The sequence below is a fragment of the Eretmochelys imbricata genome, chromosome 20, assembly GCF_965152235.1.
Source record: "Eretmochelys imbricata isolate rEreImb1 chromosome 20, rEreImb1.hap1, whole genome shotgun sequence".
NCBI lineage: Eukaryota > Metazoa > Chordata > Testudines > Cheloniidae > Eretmochelys > Eretmochelys imbricata.
Window position 1 is genome coordinate 19,415,257 of NC_135591.1, and position 19,347 is coordinate 19,434,603.

General features: G+C 57.2%; 1 protein-coding gene across 4 annotated transcripts in view; it reads right to left on the reverse strand.

Moving 5' to 3' along the window:
* Positions 1–433: 433 nt before the first annotated feature.
* The window catches only part of RFX1 (regulatory factor X1), a 53,646-nt gene continuing 34,732 nt past the window's right edge, over positions 434–19,347 (reverse strand). For all 4 annotated transcript variants that reach the window (XM_077838566.1, XM_077838564.1, XM_077838565.1 and 1 more), the window contains 12 exons: positions 17,736–17,917; positions 17,205–17,324; positions 16,797–16,912; positions 15,995–16,113; positions 13,218–13,327; positions 12,169–12,320; positions 11,321–11,418; positions 10,835–10,984; positions 9,574–9,782; positions 9,329–9,482; positions 6,610–6,655; positions 434–6,174 (listed from right to left, as the gene is read on the reverse strand). In XM_077838566.1, the coding sequence (XP_077694692.1) occupies positions 6,008–6,174; positions 6,610–6,655; positions 9,329–9,482; positions 9,574–9,782; positions 10,835–10,984; positions 11,321–11,418; positions 12,169–12,320; positions 13,218–13,327; positions 15,995–16,113; positions 16,797–16,912; positions 17,205–17,324; positions 17,736–17,917 (1,623 nt within the window). In that variant the 3' untranslated portion in view covers positions 434–6,007. The remainder of the gene's footprint in view (positions 6,175–6,609; positions 6,656–9,328; positions 9,483–9,573; positions 9,783–10,834; positions 10,985–11,320; positions 11,419–12,168; positions 12,321–13,217; positions 13,328–15,994; positions 16,114–16,796; positions 16,913–17,204; positions 17,325–17,735; positions 17,918–19,347) is intronic.

A 19,347-nucleotide genomic window follows, 5' to 3' on the forward strand; every position in this document is an offset into this window, starting at 1 on the left:
GTCCAAGGATTTAAACCCCCTGCCACTAATTCCAGTGGTCAGGTGGTTTGGGTGCTAGCCTGGGACTTAATACCTTGTGTGGCCGTGGGCCAGTCACTTGGTCTCCGTGCCTCAGTTTCCCTCTGTACAATGGAGAGAATAGCCCTGCCCTGCATGCAGAGGTGCTGAGAGGATAAATACCTTAGAGATACTGCAGTGATGGGGGCTATACGAGTACCTCAGATGTGTATTGAAAAGTACCACACTCATCTAGCAGGTGTGTCTGTACATGGAGGACGGTGTGGAGCGACCTTCCAGGTGTGCTGAGCACCATGGGACTAGGCCGTGCTCTCCCGGATGAGCGAGATGCATTCACCCGCAGCACAGCTGGAAGCTTCCTGAGCGCGGTCCAGGCAAACGGCTCCTGCTGCCAATAACCAAGTGGCACCGGAGGCAAAGAACACGGCTGAATTTATTTCTCTTAAGAAAGAACTACAAAAGGTAGAAAACAGCGTTTGCACTCTAGACTACACACGTCTACATCATCCGATCACAGGCACTGCCCATCTCCTGGGCCGGGACACCTACAAAAGCTCTTCACACTCCACGTGAAGGCTGCAGCGCAGTCCACGGCTGCGGCTGCTGCACAGAAGATTGACACAAAATATATATTTTATACAATATGTAGATTTTTGCAATAAACATCTATCTCACAGGTTTAAACCACTGGAAAAAGTGAACAAATAAGGCCATGATGGTTGGAAAAAACCCAAAAATATCAAGTAATTTATAGCTTCACCAATCTCACAATATTTAAGTGGTTTATAGAGTAAGGATTAGTCATTACATACAAAAGCACAGATTTCTTTTCCTCTTTAAAACTAGAATATCTAATATTCAATTACAACCCGGTAGAGTAGAGCTTGGTTTCTGGAGAGGAGCCGAGACTGACTGACTGACTGATGGGCTCTTGGTTACTAGCGTAGAGGAGGGACGCCAAGGAGAATTTTGATCTGTTCTCTCAGAGCAAAGCCAGGGGATAAGCAAGATCACAGACCTGCCCACTGACTGACCTTGGGCTCAATTGTCTCCCAGCCAGCCCGGAAGCTACCTGTGGGAGAGGGTATTTTTATAAGGCAGCAACTCAAAAGAAAGGCAAGATCGTATCTCTGGCCGTCCTGCTCTGTGGGGGTGCAGCGCAGGAGGGGGAGGGCAGGTAGCTTTTAGCAGAGGGCTCATGCCACAAGTCTGAATTGCAACATGACTGGACAGGACTCGAGTGTTCCTAAAGCCAAAGCCAGGTGGGAACTAAACTGCGAAGGGGGTGGGGCACAGCTGCCCTCGTATTGTCCTACGCTTTGGCTGGAAGCAAACAAAAGTCAAACTACCTATTTCTTGACGTTTTTGCAGCTGCTGGACCAGGGCCGCCAGCGCTGGTGGATGTTTCTCCCGCGGTGGCTATGATGCTCTAGCCCCTGCGGGGGTGTGAAATATGTCTTCGCTTGCCCCGGGCTGCTCTAAAGCTCGCAGTGGCTCTGAGCTCTGGCAGGTGGCAGTCAGCGTCCCAGGTGGGCATGAGAACTCTGTGTTGACGTTAGCCGTTTTCTCAGCGGGAGGGGCGAGTCCCCTCTTGCAGGGTTTGCATTGGGAAACGTGAGGACATTTTGCTAGCTGAGGGGGAAGCTGTAGAAGACCCAGACAAGCGGCAAGGACCCTTTGCTGTGAGACGCGCCGGCGGTGGCCTGGCATCATGGAAAGTGGTTGGGATCTAAGTGAGGCTGGGCTGGTGGCCAGAAGAAGGGGTGTTGAGCTCAGTTATCCTCATTCTCTCCACGTCCCCTGCCCTAGCCCTGCAGGACTGGGAGCTACAGCCTGGGTCAGTTCTCAGCAAATCACCTGCGGGGGTTTCAACACTATTCTGTGAAGGGGGGGGATTTGGCATCTGGGTAGGGCCCCGCCTTGGAGACACTGAGCATGCTCAGTAACCAGCAACTCCTGCAGGCGGGGAAGGTGCTGGGCACTGTGTCTGCTTGGGCCCCGGTGCAGGTCCTTTCGAGGTGGAGACTCTCCTATGGAAGAGCCCTTGTCGAAAGCAGTGCAGCACCCAGCTGGAATTGCACTTGGACAACGAGTGGGTTCCTGTTACCCAGGCAAAAGGAGCCATCCTGCCTTGCCATGCCAATTAAAACAGCAACACAGGGGAACACAAAGCCAGGTACCTGGAAAAGGGCAGAGAACCGGCTGCAATCGGAGTCCAGGGAAATTCAAAGCCGGCTGCATTCAGCTAGCTAACTAGGCAAGATGGGACAGCAGGGGGCACTCTGCTCTGTGCACTCACAGGAGACGGCTTGGAGGGTTGGACTCCTGACGAGCCATGAGGGAGCAGGGTGAGAAGAGCGGAGGGTGGTGGTGGTGGAGGGAAACTTCCCTTATTCCAATCCCCAAAACCCCAGCACGAACACGACCCCTCGCTCTGACTGGCTGGGGGAAAGCAAGGGACATAGTGTAGCCTCCCCAGGCTGCTGAAGCCCCCCACCCCCGGGAGAACTGCCAAGGGGAAAATGCTGCTTCCCCACCCACCATCCCGGGCCAGCCGATTGCTAGGGCGCTGCCCCCTGCCATAGCCTCGCTCCACCCTAACCGGCTGAGACCTTGCTGATGCCTTGTCTGGATTCACTCCCCCTCTTTGCCCTGTCTGCCCTGGCATTGCTGGGGTGGTGGCTGGCGGGGAGGGTCCCTGCCAGGGGCTGTGGGTCACTGCGGGAGGCCCCAGCCTTCCACAGCTCTCCTGGACCTCCAAGTAGAAATGCCCTGCCCTTGAGGGAGGTTAGCGGAGACCCAATTTCTTACCCCATGTGGGAATGAACAAGGGGAGCACCAGGGGCTCACTGGTGCACCTGCTGCTTGAGACGCTCGCTCTCCCTGCGGCTCCTGCGAACCTGACACGTTGCCAGGATGAGCCCTGCCCACGGGGGCTGGCTCTGCGGGAATCCATGGCCCCAGCTGATTCAGAAATGCCAGAGAGCAGCAGAGCTGGCCAGCTGTCTGCCTGATGAGCTCTGAACCCACAGTATGTCTCAAGGGCAGGGACCAGTCTCTTATTCAGACCCTCCAGCCACCTGAGTCTTTTCTATGGAGACGAGGTCAGAGGTCACCTTACGATCTTGGGGGGAGATTTCAGGGGGTAGGTCAAGATCTGGGGATGAATACGATTGCCAGGAAGCCCCCAGTGTGGGGATTCAGGCATTTTAAACTGCCCCCGGGTCCTGCAATGCTGCTGCTCAGAACCCCTCCCTTTACAGCCCGGCTCATGCCTAAGCCCCTTATCCTACATCCAGAGCAGAGATCGATGCTCCAGCTGCCCCTGTGGCTTGCTGTCAGCAGGGTAGGCTGCCCCAGTGGGAGCAGTTTGCTTGGCCTGGTATCCTAGGTCTGTCCCTGGGACTTCGCGGGCCGCAGCAGAAAGGGGAATAGGAAAGGCCGGGTCGGCTGCCTGACCGAAGATCAGAGCGTCCGTCCAGGACGGTGCGCAAGGGGGTGCTGTGGAGGAGGCTAAGAGGCCCCCAGTATGTAAGAGGCTCCCAGTATAACCAAGTACACTGGCCAAGTGTACGGAGCTGCGATGCTGCCAGCCCAGCAGCGCCAAGCAGGGGTGCAGCTGGTAAGGCAGTGCCAGGTGCAAAGAACACTAGCAGTAGGGGCAACATGGCCCACAACACAGACTGGCATACAGGGCAGAGCCGGGAGGCTGCGTGCCATGTGGCCGAGCAGCCACTCCCTGGAGCCAGCCATCGCGCGGCCCTGCCTGTCACATGCAGGCCCGGAGGGAGAGCTGGAGCTTTGGCAGCAGCTGGACTTGCCAGGGGATTCCTGGGGGAGAAGGTCTCCAGGTCTCGTGACCACTGGCCACTTCGTGGGGTGAAGAGCTAGGACTGTGGGCAGAGAGCAGGCAGGGCACAAGCTCTAGGGCTACACTGCAGACGAAGCTGCAGTGTAACCATCGCAAGTAGCCAGAGGTGCTGTGAGTGAAGAACTGCCCGTGAAACAGCTCTGCTCTCGGGAGACTCATATTCCTCCAGGTCCTGCCTACCGGCTGGGAAGACAAAGAGCAGGAGCCCCAGACGGGGCTGCTGGTTGCAAAGACACTGGATCTTGGACACCCCTTAGCACGAGCAGCCAGAGCTCACTGGGTCGACCAGGGAGGATTTAAGCAGGGACGCTGGGAAAACAGCTTCTGTGTAAGGATGGGAATGTTGAGGGCTGAGATCCCAAGAGGGGAGAAAATACACGAGAGAGAGAAGAGATCCAAGACCAGAAATGAATTAAATAGGCCGGGGGAAAGGACGTTGTCCCCCCTCCCACCCACCCGGTTCCTGGAACCTGCAGGACCAACCGGCAGCGTGATGTGCGGGAGGGGGAAGGAGATTCCAAGCGACTGTACCAAACTGTTTAGCGGAGAGGAAAACGAAGCTGGGAGGGATTGTGCAGATGGGGGGCGGGGGTATGTAACCCCCCAGAGCCAACTCCCCAGGAGGCAGTGACAGACTCAGTGACCCCGACATGATCGCTGCCAGGGCAGCTTTGCCATGGCTCATGCTCTCGCCCAGCTCAGCCAGGTTGGGGCCCACTAAGGGGCCCGCTGGTCTTCTGGCCATGGCTTTGCCAGTTCCGCTGGTTCTGTGATGTAATCCCCCACTGCGGCCAAGAGGAGAAATATCCACTTAGCCCCCGTCCATCTCCCCTGCCCCAGCCTGTTCTCTAAGGAGCCTCCTGGCCGGGGCTTCTCCGGCAGCCTGAGGATGCTCCGGCAGCTGATGCGAATGGCACAAATGCATGTTCCCTAAGGCACGTGGGTTCTGCTGCGTGTCCCCTGCATGGCGAGCGACCCCTGAGGCCACACAGAGCAGGCTGGAGCTGACCCGGACTCCTGATTTCAGCCCTGTGCAGGCAGGCCGACAGGTGAGAGAGGGCAGCGCTGAGCAGTGCAGGTAGCAAAGGGGCTGGGCCCTGGAGCTGGAGCTGAGCACTCTGATGACACAGAGCTGGCCATGCTGCCTTTGCCAATGGGAGTCATTTATAAATGACCTCTGCTGTCAGCCAGGGGCTAGCGTGGCCAGCCCCACAAGCCCTGCTGGGGGCTCCCCTGCACTAGTCCCTTAGCCACTAAAAAACGAGGGGACACGTCCTTTTGATTGTGCAGCTCTCGTCCCTGCTGGGCCCAGGAAAAGCCTTTAAAGGACACTACCCCTGCTCTCGCTGAGCCATACCTAGCCGCACCCAGTCCACTGACACTGGCTTTCCCTATTTTCCCTGGCCGGGGGAAGCCGTGACTGGACCGGTTGGGAGCCAGACTGGCTATGCAAGGGGTTTGCTGGTGGGAGGACTCTGTGCTTGGCTTGGTGCCTTCCCACGGGGATGGTTCAAAAGGGACTGGCCCACGCGGACAGCCTGGACCCATGCAGACAGGGGGGCTGGTCCAATCACTGCCTGGGTGAGAATCCAAGTGAACTGGCCCGCTGGAACACGGCTCTGACAGCTAATAGGGGCTGGCAGGTGAGGGGCGCCTGCGGCTGGATGGGTTAAGAAGTTCCAGGATGCTCTCTGCCAGATCTGGGAAAGTAAAAAGCAGCGAAGCTGGAGCCTAGCAGCCGTGTGCCTGGCTGGGGAGGGAGCTGCTGCCCCACATGGCAGGAGAGCAGCCCTGCAGGAGCCAACCGGCCTGTGGGGTCAGAGCAGGGGCGAGGGGCGGAAGTGGTGTTAAATGGCATCTTACTTCGCCTCCCTCCTAATGGGTGCCCTCACTGCACAAGCCTTCTGCAGCCCACAAAGCACCCGTGACAGGGAGCGGGGCCTAGCCCGGAGCTCGGCTGGGGGCAGGGGTTGGAAATGAAAGCGCTTTGCATACCACTTGGAGACAAGAAATAGCTCATCTTTATCGCTAGGCAGCAGCCAGGAGGAACTGGGACACAGGACTCGGCTCTGGCTGGGTGGTTCTGACTCCAGGCCCACGCAGGCGTCTCTCTGGCCTCTAGCTGGAAGGCAGGGCTTGCACAAAGATCCCCCTGGAGTCCGTCCGTGAGAGCTTGGAGGGAGGTTCCAGGGGCTCGGCTGTCAGGCTGGTGGAGTCATTGGAGTTGAGGGAAATCTCCTGCTGCATCTCGTCGTCGCTCTCCTCCTCTTCCTCCTCCTCCTCGTCTGAGTCAAAGAGATCAGGAACGAGAGAGGGTGCTGAGTATCTGGGCACTGGACCGTCTGTGCCCTAAACCCTGGATTTCTGTGGTCCTGGCCTTACCCCTCATGGCCACACCCCCTCTCCCGGTCCTGACCAATCAGGACAGTTCCTCCTAACTATTCCATCGTCCCATGGCTGTGGCAGCTCTCCACATGGACCATGCATTAGTGTGATGGGGAGCTGGGCTCCTGGCTCCAAGAAGGAGCCCGCGTCTCCTCTGAAGCCCCTCTGCGGCAGGGCTGGAGGGGACTTGATATGGGGGGGTTGAATTTTTTGGTTCAGGGCCCTGGTGGCGTCTGCTGCTGGACCGAGCGAGCTGGACCGCCGGGAACTGTGGCTCTTGGCAGCTTAAAGGCAATGGCCCCATTCACAGAGAGACGGGGCAGGTGGGCAGTTACCTTTGTCTGGGTCCAGCGAATTCAAGGAGCTCGTCAGGTTAGCAAACTGGAAAAGACAAACAAGGATGAGCACTCAGAGCCCCCCGCCCCACACCTCCCCACCACAGAGCAAGACAATAGCACATGGGTTGGGGGGACCAGCATCCCCTCCCTCTCCCCTCCATTGCAATGGACACCTCCACCTTCCCCTCTGACAAGGGGGCACCAGGACTTCAGAGAAACACATTTCCTGTACAAGATAGTCTAGTCCAGGGCATCAGCCCTACCCGCTGCACTGGATCAGAGCTAGGGCCCCTCTCGCCTGGTAACCCCGCCTCCCCGCTGCACTGGATCGGAGCAACGACCCATCTCGCCTGGTAACCCCGCCTCCCCGCTGCACTGGATCGGAGCAACGACCCATCTCGCCTGGTAACCCCGCCTCCCCGCTGCACTGGATCGGAGCAACGACCCATCTCGCCTGGTAACCCCGCCTCCCCGCTGCACTGGATCAGAGCTAGGGCCTCTCTCGCCTGGTAACCCCACCTCCCCGCTGCACTGGATCGGAGCAACGACCCATCTCGCCTGGTAACCCCGTCTCCCCGCTGCACTGGATCGGAGCAACGACCCATCTCGCCTGGTAACCCCGCCTCCCCGCTGCACTGGATCGGAGCAACGACCCATCTCGCCTGGTAACCCCGCCTCCCCGCTGCACTGGATCGGAGCAACGAGCCATCTCGCCTGGTAACCCCACCTCCCCGCTGCACTGCATCAGAGCCATCTCGCCTGGTAACCCCGCCTCCCCGCTGCACTGGATCGGAGCCATCTCGCCTGGTAACCCCGCCTCCCCGCTGCACTGGATCGGAGCAACGACCCATCTCGCCTGGTAACCCCACCTCCCCGCTGCACTGGATCGGAGCAACGACCCATCTCGCCTGGTAACCCCGCCTCCCCACTGCACTGCATCAGAGCCATCTCGCCTGGTAACCCCGCCTCCCCGCTGCACTGCATCAGAGCCATCTCGCCTGGTAACCCCGCCTCCCCGCTGCACTGGATCAGAGCCATCTCGCCTGGTAACCCCGCCTCCCCGCTGCACTGGATCGGAGCCATCTCGCCTGGTAACCCCGCCTCCCCGCTGCACTGGATCAGAGCCATCTCGCCTGGTAACCCCGCCTCCCCGCTGCACTGGATCGGAGCCATCTCGCCTGGTAACCCCGCCTCCCCGCTGCACTGGATCGGAGCAACGACCCATCTCGCCTGGTAACCCCGCCTCCCCGCTGCACTGGATCGGAGCAACGACCCATCTCGCCTGGTAACCCCGCCTCCCCGCTGCACTGCATCAGAGCCATCTCGCCTGGTAACCCCGCCTCCCCGCTGCACTGCATCAGAGCCATCTCGCCTGGTAACCCCGCCTCCCCGCTGCACTGGATCAGAGCCATCTCGCCTGGTAACCCCGCCTCCCCGCTGCACTGCATCAGAGCCATCTCGCCTGGTAACCCCGCCTCCCCGCTGCACTGGATCAGAGCCATCTCGCCTGGTAACCCCGCCTCCCCGCTGCACTGGATCGGAGCCATCTCGCCTGGTAACCCCGCCTCCCCGCTGCACTGGATCGGAGCAACGACCCATCTCGCCTGGTAACCCCGCCTCCCCGCTGCACTGGATCAGAGCCATCTCGCCTGGTAACCCCGCCTCCCCGCTGCACTGGATCAGAGCCATCTCGCCTGGTAACCCCGCCTCCCCGCTGCACTGGATCAGAGCCATCTCGCCTGGTAACCCCGCCTCCCCGCTGCACTGGATCGGAGCCATCTCGCCTGGTAACCCCGCCTCCCCGCTGCACTGCATCAGAGCCATCTCGCCTGGTAACCCCGCCTCCCCGCTGCACTGGATCGAAGCAACGACCCATCTCACCTGGTAACCCCGCCTCCCCGCTGCACTGGATCGGAGCCATCTCGCCTGGTAACCCCACCTCCCCGCTGCACTGGATCGGAGCCACGACCCAACTCGCCTGGTAACCCCGCCTCCCCGCTGCACTGGATCGGAGCAACGACCCATCTCGCCTGGTGTCCCCATCTCAGCTTCACTTGATTTGGCCCATCTAGTTCTTAGCGTGGAAAGGCAGGGTATACTAGTGCCTCAGAGGAAGGCCCCCGCCACCCCACAGAGCAGCTGACCTAATGCTCTACGGGGTGGAATTCCTTCCTGAACCCAGATGTTTCCAGTCGCCTTAGCCCTCTCTGCACCTGCACTGCCAGCAGCATTCCCAGCCAGGATGAAGTTCTCCAGCCCTTTCTCATGTCAAGTTTGACCTGATCCGGCCCCATAAATCCTGGCGCAGGAACCCAGCACTGAGACATGGCAGTTTCCCTTTATTAAGCGGGTGCTGCCCAGCGCCCTTGGGTTCTGGGGGGATGGGATGAATAGATCTGACAGCCAGAAAGGACCATTCTGACCTCCGGTACCACAGCCCTGCCCTGGGATCCTGCTGAGCTAAGCTACAGTGATGTTTCCAAAAGACAGCCCGTGCCGACTGAAAGAGGGCAAGTGATGGACACTCCACCGGGTGCCAGGGCAGCTGGTCCAATGGTTAATTCCCCTCCCGGTTAAAAATTTGCCCCTTCTTTCCAGTCTGAATTTGTCCATCTTTGGCTCCCAGCCATGGGGGTCTGGTTCTGCCTTGTCTGCTGGATTACAGAGCCCCCTGCTCGGAGATCTCCCCGTGAAGCATTGACGGAGCAGCACCCACCTCTCCCATGACAGCGATGGGGGTCTCTCCCTTGGCCTGGGCCACTCGGTGCTCTATCAGGTAGTACATGTACTCGTCATAGAGGAGCCGGATGAGATGGAAGGAGCCGAAGCTGGCAGCGCTCCTCAGGGTCAGATCCCGGATTACCATGGAGCTGTGGAAAGAGAGCCCGGCTCTGGGGTTACCCCTCCCTCTCGATCAATCATCCAGTCCCAGACTGGGAGCGGGAGAGGGCAGGAACGTACCTGTAGAAGGACCACTTGAGGAGGAAAAGCTTGGCAGCCTTGGGGAAGCTGGAGCTGCCCTGGTGGGGCTTGAGGACCTGGGTGACCACCCCGTCCAGCCACACCGCCCACTGCTCCAGGGAATTCTGCTGCTGCAGGGTCAGCTTGAAATCCTGCTCCAGGCGCTGCACCACGCGGTCCTCACAGCGGCACACCCACGAGGCCTGCTCCTGTGGGCGGGGGGGAACGACAGGGACATCAGCACCTTCAGAGAGGGGAGCAACGCGGCCGAGGGATAGGGCCAGGGCTGGGCACTGGAGAAGTCACATCCCAAATGTGGCTCCAGCCCCGTGAGCTCAGCCCCGTCCACACTGTGACCTCCAGGAAGTTATCGCTGCTTGCGAGGCCCTGAGGGGCCAGGTCCATTTGCCTGGAACGCCGGGAGTTCGGAGTCCCCAGGAATGTTCCACTGCCAATGGGCAGAACCCTTGGGAGCTGGGGGGAACTGGAAGAGGGACACAGGGAGTCCCTGGCCTCAGCTTAGCAGACCCAATGGGAGGATGGTGCACAGGGAGGAATGGAAGGAGCCCCTGGGGCGTGCGATAAGCCAGCCTCTGTCAGGGGTGCCCTGGGCACCTGCGGCCCCCCCACACCAATGAGAATGGCTGGCGTGTGGCACCTCTAACCAGCAGACCAGAGGTGACTCAAATTTGGCATCCAGCAGCAGAGGCAGCTTCAGAGAATTTGGGTCTAGATCATTAGGATTCACAACCTGTTGCTTAGGCAGCAAAGTGTCCTTATCCGCATTTTCCAGAGGGCGCAGAGAGGTGACAGGCCCAGGGCCCCGGGATGGAGCTGGGCCTAGAATTCAGAGGACCTAAACCCCCGTCCCCCGCTCTAACCACTAGACCATGCTGCCCCGTTACCATGGCATTGGGATAAGAGGCTGGTGCCAAAGGGTTCTGGAGACAGTGTGTTCTGGGTCGGCTGCTGTGTTACTGGTCAGTCCCCCAGGGCACTCAGCATGACTCCAGGCTTCATGGGCACAGAGAGTCTGGGCCAGTCTCCTGGGGATCACCTACCAGCTGTACCCTCTGCAGGGGATGAGAGAAGCCGAAGGCCCAGCTCACCTCACTCAGCTCCCTCTGTGCTATGCTGGCAGGTGGGTCGGCAGCTCTTCCCAGCCCAGGGGGTTCCTGCCTGCACAGTGCTGGGGGCAGACAGGCAAGCACCAAAAAATGGCTCCTAGTGCAACTGGCCAGGGGAGGAGGGATTCTGTTACCTGGACGTTTGCAAAGTCCACCCGATTGAGGTCGCTCAGCATCTGGTTGATCTGGGCCGTATTCTGTAATACGGCCCGGGCGGCCTGGGCGAGGTGGTTCAGGGAGGTGTATCGACGCAGAGTCTGGGCAAAGGCACTTGCTGCTGCCACCTGGGGGACAGACAGGGTTCAAACCCCCAGAGCATGGGCAGGTTCCACACACACGGCCTAGCTACAGAACAGACAGCATGCCCACGGTTGGGCACTGCCTTAGGGTAGCTGGGGCTGAGAGCTGGATCTGATACCGACCAAGAGCCAGAAATCACTGCCCAGCATTGTCCAAGGGGCACAGAGCCACAGACCACGCTACAATGCAGTCCAAGGATCACAGAGACTAGAGACCAGAGCCTGGCGCTGCCAGAGATCAGAGCCTGGCATGGCTCAGGAGTCACACTGCTGAGGTCTGGGTCCCAGCCAACTCCCCCACACGCCCCTCCCACATCTCACCTTCACTCGGACCATCTCTTCAGGAATATTCATCATTGCGTTGGTTAACCAGCTTTCCAAACTCTTTGCGAAATTTCGGATCGCTTGCGTCAAGGCACCTGGGATAGAGAGGGGCAGTGAGACGCTCACACAGCCGCTGACTGGTCAGCTGCTCAGAGCTAAGAGGAGGAGCCCTTTCCCTGGCGTGGCACTGGGAAGATCCCAGCATCCACCCGGCCCACTGTGGCTTCGAAATCTAACCCTAGGGGACAGCAGCTGGGCCTGGAGCACGAAACCTGACCAGGTGAGGCAGTGTGCCTTAGAAGATAGAGTACAGGCCTAGGCCTAGGCCTCGGCCTCAGGAGACCTGGGTTCAATTCCTGGCTCTGTTACTGGCCTACGGGTGACCCTGGGCAAGTGGCCACCCCACTCGGTGCCTCAGTTTCCCCATCTGTTAAATGAAGATGATGACACTAACTTCCTTTGTACAGTGCTTTGAGATCTACGGATGGGAAGACGTCCTACATAGGAGGGGGCAGGATCAGCTGTGTTGTGCAGGTGCCATCACAACTCTAGTGTGGTGACCCTGGGACCAGTGTCCAAGCCCACAGCCCTGCGGGCTCAGCGCAAGGAGCCAGGCCAGGCCGCTCTGACGCAGCCCTGCGGGCTCAGCGCAAGGAGCCAGGCCAGGCCGCTCTGACGCAGCCCTGCGGGCTCAGCGCAAGGAACCAGGCCAGGCCGCTCTGACGCAGCCCTGCGGGCTCAGCGCAAGGAGCCAGGCCAGGCCGCTCTGACGCAGCCCTGCGGGCTCAGCGCAAGGAGCCAGGCCAGGCCGCTCTGACGCAGCCCTGTGGTGCTGCTGCACTTACTGGGAATGGGCCGGAGAACGTCGGGGATGAGGATCTCCACCAGCCCCTGGTACAGCATGTTGTCACAGTCCTTTGTCCATTTCAGGACAGGTTCGTATTTGGACAGTATCACCAGGCAGTTCTTTGGGAGACGCTTCTCTGCTTCATCGTGACTAGACAAACACGTTTGCCCCAGTTAGTGCATATAAGAGCCACGTACCAGTTCACCCCAGAAACATGACAGCCGAGGCCCCGTGTGCTTTGTACCACGCTAGAACTAGGTCCTACAGTCAGGCCTTCTAGGTTGGGCAGCAGTCTAGAAACTCTACGGAGCAGCTCTGTCGGCCTAGTGGTTAGTGCACTGGACTGGGGTTCAGGGTTCTATTCCTAGCTCTACCATTGGCCTGCTAAATGCTCTTGGGCAAGTCACTGCCCCCCTTGCGCCTCAGCTTCCCCATCTGTAACATGGGGCGAATGATACCGCCCTCCCTTGAAAAGAGCTTTGAGGTCTACCAATTAAAGGTTCTGCGCACAAGCTAGGAATTATTCTGGACAACGCTCAGCTGCACTCAGGGAAGCAGGAGTATTTAGCGGTTGGAAGTAGAGAGATTGGGGAGGGGGTTTTGGGTGATGGAGAGGGTCTGACTGGCCTCTTTCTTCTTTCCCACCCCAGCATCTCTTGACTGCAAAGAGCTGCCCCTAATTCCACAGCACCGGCTCAACCGCATTAGCTAGCTGGTTTTGCCGAAATGCTCAGCAGGGAAGGAGTTAACGCGATGATGATAAGCAGTCATCCAGGGGTTCAGCTATCTCCAGGGGTGCTGAATGGAGTGGTTCACACCTCTCCCAGGTGCTAGCTGCAGACTCATGCAGTCTCCCTCCCCCCAGCCCCTGCCACATACACCATTAAAGGGGTAGAAACCAACTTTTTCCTGAACTGAATCTTTAATTCCGCAAAGACCAAGGGCCAACCACTGCAGAGGGGCTGGGACAGTGCCCCAGCGAGGGCCAGCTCACCCCAGCCCCTGCTGCCATGGCAGGGAAGAGAGGCACGGTTCGCGGGTACTCACACTGCTATGGGGGTGGCTTCACTGGGCTGATTCAAGTTGTACCTCCAGAAGGTCTTCCATAAGGTCTCCACCAGAGTGAACTGCAGGTTTATCATCACGTCCACGATGGCCTGAGGAGAAGGAGCTGGAGGGTCAGCGCTGGTGTAGGCCATGGGTCAGTAGCTATGAGGTGAGTGATCCCTTGTCCCCAGTCTTCTGCCCTGGTCCTCCTAAGATGTTCCCTTCAGGGCGCACCCCAGGAGGAGCAGCTGCATGTCAGGGCCTGAGATGAAGAAGACCAGCGGGAACCTCACACAATGGGGCCAATCATCCATCTGTATTAACACTGCCCTGGCCCTTTAAAATCCCCCGTGCTACTGGACAGGAGCAGCTAGACTTGTATAGGAGCTCAGTGGAAGTCACCCCGCAGGGCTGGAGGAATTTTAAAGGGGCAGAACGGTACCACTATCTCCCTGAAGGAGGATGGTCATGGGGTGGCTCGCCCGTTAAGGGGAAATGGAGCCTCAGCCCCACTTGTGACAGATCAGCTCACGGGTTCCCAGGTGGGAGAATGATTTTGGTCATGTGACTGGAAGATCATGTGACTAACTCAGGCCAGGCCTAGGGATGTAAGGTCTGAGGGAGATCTTAGAACTCCAGCTAGGCAGAAGAATCAATGGATTTCAAGACCTAAAGGGACCACTGGGATCATCTGGTCTGACCACCGGTGTAACTCAGGCCAGAGAACTTCCCTGAAGAAAATTCCCAGAGCAGATCTGTTAGATAAACACCCCTGCTTGGTTTAAAACTTGTCAGCAACAGAGAATCCACCACAGCCCTGGGTAAGTCGTTCCAACTGTTAAGTGTGCACCTTATTCCCACTCTGCATTTGTCTAGCTTCAACCTCCAGCCATTGGATTGTAATCGACCTTGGGCTGACGAGCCCTCTATTATCCAACCTCTGCTCCCCAGGGAGGTACTTACAGACTGTGATCAGGTCACCCCTTCCCCGTCTCTTTGTTAAGCTATACAGTCTAAGCTTCTTGAGAAGCTGGGGAAACTGCAGCTTGTCTGAGGAAACAGTTGCAGGTGAGTGTGACAGGGATCGAGACTGGTTCCTGCAGGGAATTAAGGGACTGTTTGACCAGAACACAGCTCTGGGAAGGAGGGCGGGGGACTCCTGATTCAAGGAGAGAAACTCTGATCTGGGGTTGGGCCTGGAAGACCAATGTCTGTATGGCCTAAATAAACTGGATCCTGCTCCAGAAGGGGAATGTTTCTAAAGGACGTGGACTGGGTGAGCTATTCAGGGATCCAGGAGGGGAAACTGAGGCAAGAAGCACTGATGAAAGCAAAAAAAAAAAGTCTACATTTTTAGTGGAAAATTTTGATTTTTTTTTTCCTCACCCGAAAATTAAAATATTTTGACCAAAAACCTGGAAGTTTTGATATGGAAATACTGCTGAAGGGCCTTGTGGGAGCTGTAGTTCAGCACCTTCACGTTCCCGTTGTCCTCTATAGGCCGGGCTCTCGTGTCGGGCTACATCTCCCACGGTGTATTACAGACTCACCTTTTGGAGGAGGTGGTGCATCATGGAAAATACTGGTGAGTCCAGCCCATAGAGGAGAACAGTTGCCTTATGTCCCGTATGAGCCAGGCTCCCCAACGTAGACAACATGTCCCATGATGCACCATGGCCAGGGAAACTCAATATGCACAATCATCTCTCTGGAAAGGAGAGACAAAGGTGCATCATGGGAAATGTAGTACAACATGGAAGCACAGCCCACAGAGGAGAAAGGGAACATGAGGGACTGCAGTGGCAAAGGGATGTGTAGCAGGGTGGCCACCCGCTGCTGCCCTGAAGGGCTTGAAATCAGCCCTGGGAGAGGGCTGAGGCAGTGAGAGGGCTGCTGCTAGGAAAAGCAGCAAGCCGCAGCTGATTGGGGAACCAGCCACAGATACAGCCACGCACCAATCAGGGCCCAGCTGGCCCTTATAAGAGGGCAGTGGGCCAGGAGCAAACATACTCTCCCTCTCATGCTGTGGAGGGAGATGGGCCTGGCTGCTAGGAGCTAAGCAGGGTACTAAGACTGGAGTAGGGCTGGGAGAAGGCCAGAGGAGCTGGGGAGCTTTGGCCTGGAAACCCCCGAGGCTGCAGGCCTTGTTAAAGGCAAAAGAAAGGTATTGGGGTTGCAGAGGGCAACCCAAGGGTAGGCAGAAGCAGCAGGTCCAAATCCCCCTTGCTGGTCATGAGTGGCACTTACACTGCAGTCTGCCCTAGGGAACGGGGGCTAGTTGATGACTGGCAGTGACTAAAGACTGAGGTGAGGTGGGGATAGAGGGTGGGGGCTCCCTGGGAAGGGAAGACCCAGATCTGTGGGGGTACTGCCAGGGGGCAGCACCCCGGCCTGACAGGGGTACTGGGGTCCAGGAGGGACTCTGGCCCAGCGGCAAGCAGGACACCAGCCTGTAGCGGGTGCTCTGGAGGCTGGAAATGCTAATTCCCTGGATGACCAGCAGGAGGTGCCGCAGGGGTGTGTCCTGCCCTGCTACAGGATGTAAGGTTGGTTTTTTGGGTGCTTAGTTTCCTACACAAAGTAGACACTCCCCCTCCAATTTTCCATTGAAAAACAAGTTTGATGGAAAAATTTCATGCAGGCCACCCAATGGGAACAAGGTCTGTCCCTACCAGCCTGTGCTGGATTTAAACCAGTCGCCATGAGGCGAGAAGGTCCATGCCCTGTTGCCAGTGCTTCCCAGGGGAGATTGCCCCATTCTGCAGGTGGCCCCATACCTCACAATGCTCTCGATAGAGCTGCTGGAAGGCCTTCACATCCTCTGCCCCAATGCCATCGGGCAGAGGTTTCCCTTGTAGGTCTATCTCAGAGAACTCGGAGAGGGTCCGTGACGCATCTATGGGGAGGAAGATGACATCAAGCCAATGTGAGGACAGAACAATAACGTGACTGCCTTTGAGGGCCTTATTAAGCTTAACGTCCGTTGGTTTCAATGGGTCTTTGCCTAGGTACGGCCACCAGGGTTTAGCTCAGTATCTCCAGCTTTCCTGGTCTGAGAGAGGAGTTTGGACTCTGGGGCCCATTCAGTCCCTGGCCTCTTTGCTGATGCTGCCAACCACACGTCATCCGTGAAAGCGGCGGTGGTGATCTCTGTGATGGAGACGCACATGAATGGGCCATTTCATGCCCTCACGGGATAGCAATGATTTGACCATTACTGGCCGGTCCCAGATGTGATTTCGCGAGCTAGAGGCAAACGGCCCCTTTGCTGATCCTCATGCCCTGGAACTCCGTGTTCCCCTCAGTCCCCTGGGTTGAAATTTAGGATGTGAACAGAACTGATCTCTAATTCATCAGGGTGCGCTGATAAGTGCCCTGCTGGCAATGCAGCCGCTCCATTGTGAGGACCCCACCGAGTCTGATACAACTGTCTCATGAGCATCAGCCTCTAAGCGCTGACCGGTCCCAGCTCCCTCCCCGGCAGAGAGAGCAGGATAGGAAACTACGCTCTCTTGCCTTCCATCAACCGAATGAATTTCTGTCCCAGCCCCCTCCCCGTACTCTACCGCCAGTTCTCACCCAGGAACTGCTGATACTGCTGCACTTGAGCACTGATGTCAGACAGCCCAGAGCCCGGCTGCTGGCCCACCGCTGCCCCGTTGGTCATCCCCTCCATCTTCTGAATGGGCTTGAGTCTGAAAAGCGGAGGAGCCAAAGGTCAGGTGCTGACAGAGCTGCGGGCCTGCGGATGAGGCCGGGAAACGTGGCACCTGGGAAGGGGGTTGTATGAGTGCTTGTGCCATGAGATCCCATGGGCACGGAAAGGTGTCACAGGGGATTTCCCATCCAGGCACTTCAGACAGAGCAGCCGCCCTCTGTGTCTGTAGTCACCAGTGACTGATGGTGGATCCAGACAGGACTGCTCCAGCTGGGTGCACAGGAGCATACATGGGTACCTGAGGGGCTCTACACCATATTGCCTCCTACCTTTGCTTCTGGGAGAAGGGCTGCTGCCTCATGGCCAGGTGCTGCTGATCCTCCATCAGGCGTAGCAGTGGCGAGTTGGCTTTGATGCGGAGGCCGTAGTAGTGGTACTTGGAGTTCCCTCTGAAAGGAAATCAGGATATATAAGAGCTCCGGGGAAACACAAACCCACCATCGAGTGTCTGGTATCGAGGAGGAAACACTATTCTGCATCAAATCCTTGGGCCAGATTCTGCTTTCCCTTACCCCAGCCCAATCCCATCAACTCCAGTGGAGTTTACTCAGGATTCATGCCAGCATTGCAGAGATCAGAATCCGGCCCTTCCGCTCTGTGTGGGATGCTGGGAGAATGGGAATCGGGCGTCTGTGTTTCCAGTTCACAGGCAAAGCAGTTTTCTGCAGCTCTCTCAGGGAATGAGGAGGCCACCAGCACCTTGCAGGAACGGAGCCTGAAGTTCCCTTCTTGCTACCGGTGACTGTTAACCAGGGCATAGTGGGTTGTAAAGGGTTAATGCTCCCAGCAGCTGCCTTTACCGTGTGCCAAGCCTGCGGGTGCGGAGTCCCATGAAGACGGATCGGATCAGTTTGCCGAAAGACGCTGCGTTTACTGGCTCCAGTTTCTGCTCCTGGCAGTGCAGCAGGTAATGGCAGTAGAGGGTGCTGCGCGGCAGGCTCACGCCCTCAGCCGTCTCGTAGTTCTCCAGCAGCCACTGAACCTTCAAAGAAACAGCAGTGGTTACAGGGCTTCTTCGGGGCCAGCCACTGTGTCCACCAGATGCCCGCTGGCACAGACCTCGCCCCTCGGATCTCCCACACTGACCCCACCGTCTCCTGCACTGCTGCCATACAGGTGTCACCATCACCCTCATCAGCATTACCAGCACTGGCCTAGTTGTCAGCCACGGGGCACTGCCAGGCCAGCCCTTGTGGGCTTGAGCTGACCGTGGGAACATAAATGGCCATTTTAGGTGCCTACACATGGGTTTAAAGGGGCACAAGTCAAATGTACTATTAAAGCAACCAATCCCCCTGTCTGGGGGCCATGTCCTGCACACACTTGCTACCAGGAGACATTCCACTGTCTTAAAGCACAGTCCTAAGCATTATGGCCGGCAGTCAGTGTTTGTAGGACTGGGTCATATGGTACTAACAGGCCCCAACAAAGGCAATGTGGCCGAGGGGATAGAGTACTAGACTGGGACTCAGGAGACCAGGGTTCTCCCCTTTAGCTGGGCGTACACATTTGCCACTGGCCTGCTGGGTGATCTTGGGCAAGTCCCTGATGCTCCGTGCCTCAGTTTCCCCATCTGTAAAAAAAAAATTATACTGACTTTCTTTTATAAAGCGCCTTGAGCTCTATGGCACCAATTGCTAGGTAAGAACTGGGTGTTAGTTGTGAGAATTATTGTACGCTTCTCCAGCCCCTTCCATCCAGGAATTCCAAAGTACTTTGCAGGCCCAAAGTTTAACAATCCAGCCCTCTGCTCCCCGACCTGTGTCACAGGTTGCTGTTGTGTCCAAAGTCACACACAGCATGTCAGGGCACAGCTGGGACTAGAACCTCAGAGTCTTGACTCCCAACGAGGCATCTTAATGACAGACTGTCCTCCAGTTCTAGAAGGGTTAAAACTCACCCTTTTTTGACCCCCCTTTGAAAGGATTAAACCTGACGAAGTATTTTAAAAATCTAATTCACTTTTCCCTGTCTGCACTAGTTCAGGGTTCTGAACTGATGTGGGCTTGGATAGTGAAAACAGACTGGTCAGTTTCATGGTTGTTTCTAGTCCCTTTCACTTTCTGGCTCTCCTATGCTAGCACAAGGCTGCAATATTTGAGTGGTAAATGCTGTGGTTTATTTGTTTTGTTGCTTTAAATGTTTCCATTGGATTTCTGCTGGTCCTGGGTTCGGTCAGAATTGATTTATACAAAGTATTTGTTGCCAAATTTAACATGACAGTGTCCAAACTAAAAGCCCAAATGTGGATGTCCTGTTACTATGCGCAGCTGACTGCAAATATTTGGAATAATGGAAGTATAGTAACAAAACAAGCCGAGTTCTGCTATAAGCTATACCACAGCAATTCCATTGGAGTCAGGAGTGCAGGTTTGACCCATAACTATGTAAAGAAGACACTGTGGTTTGGAT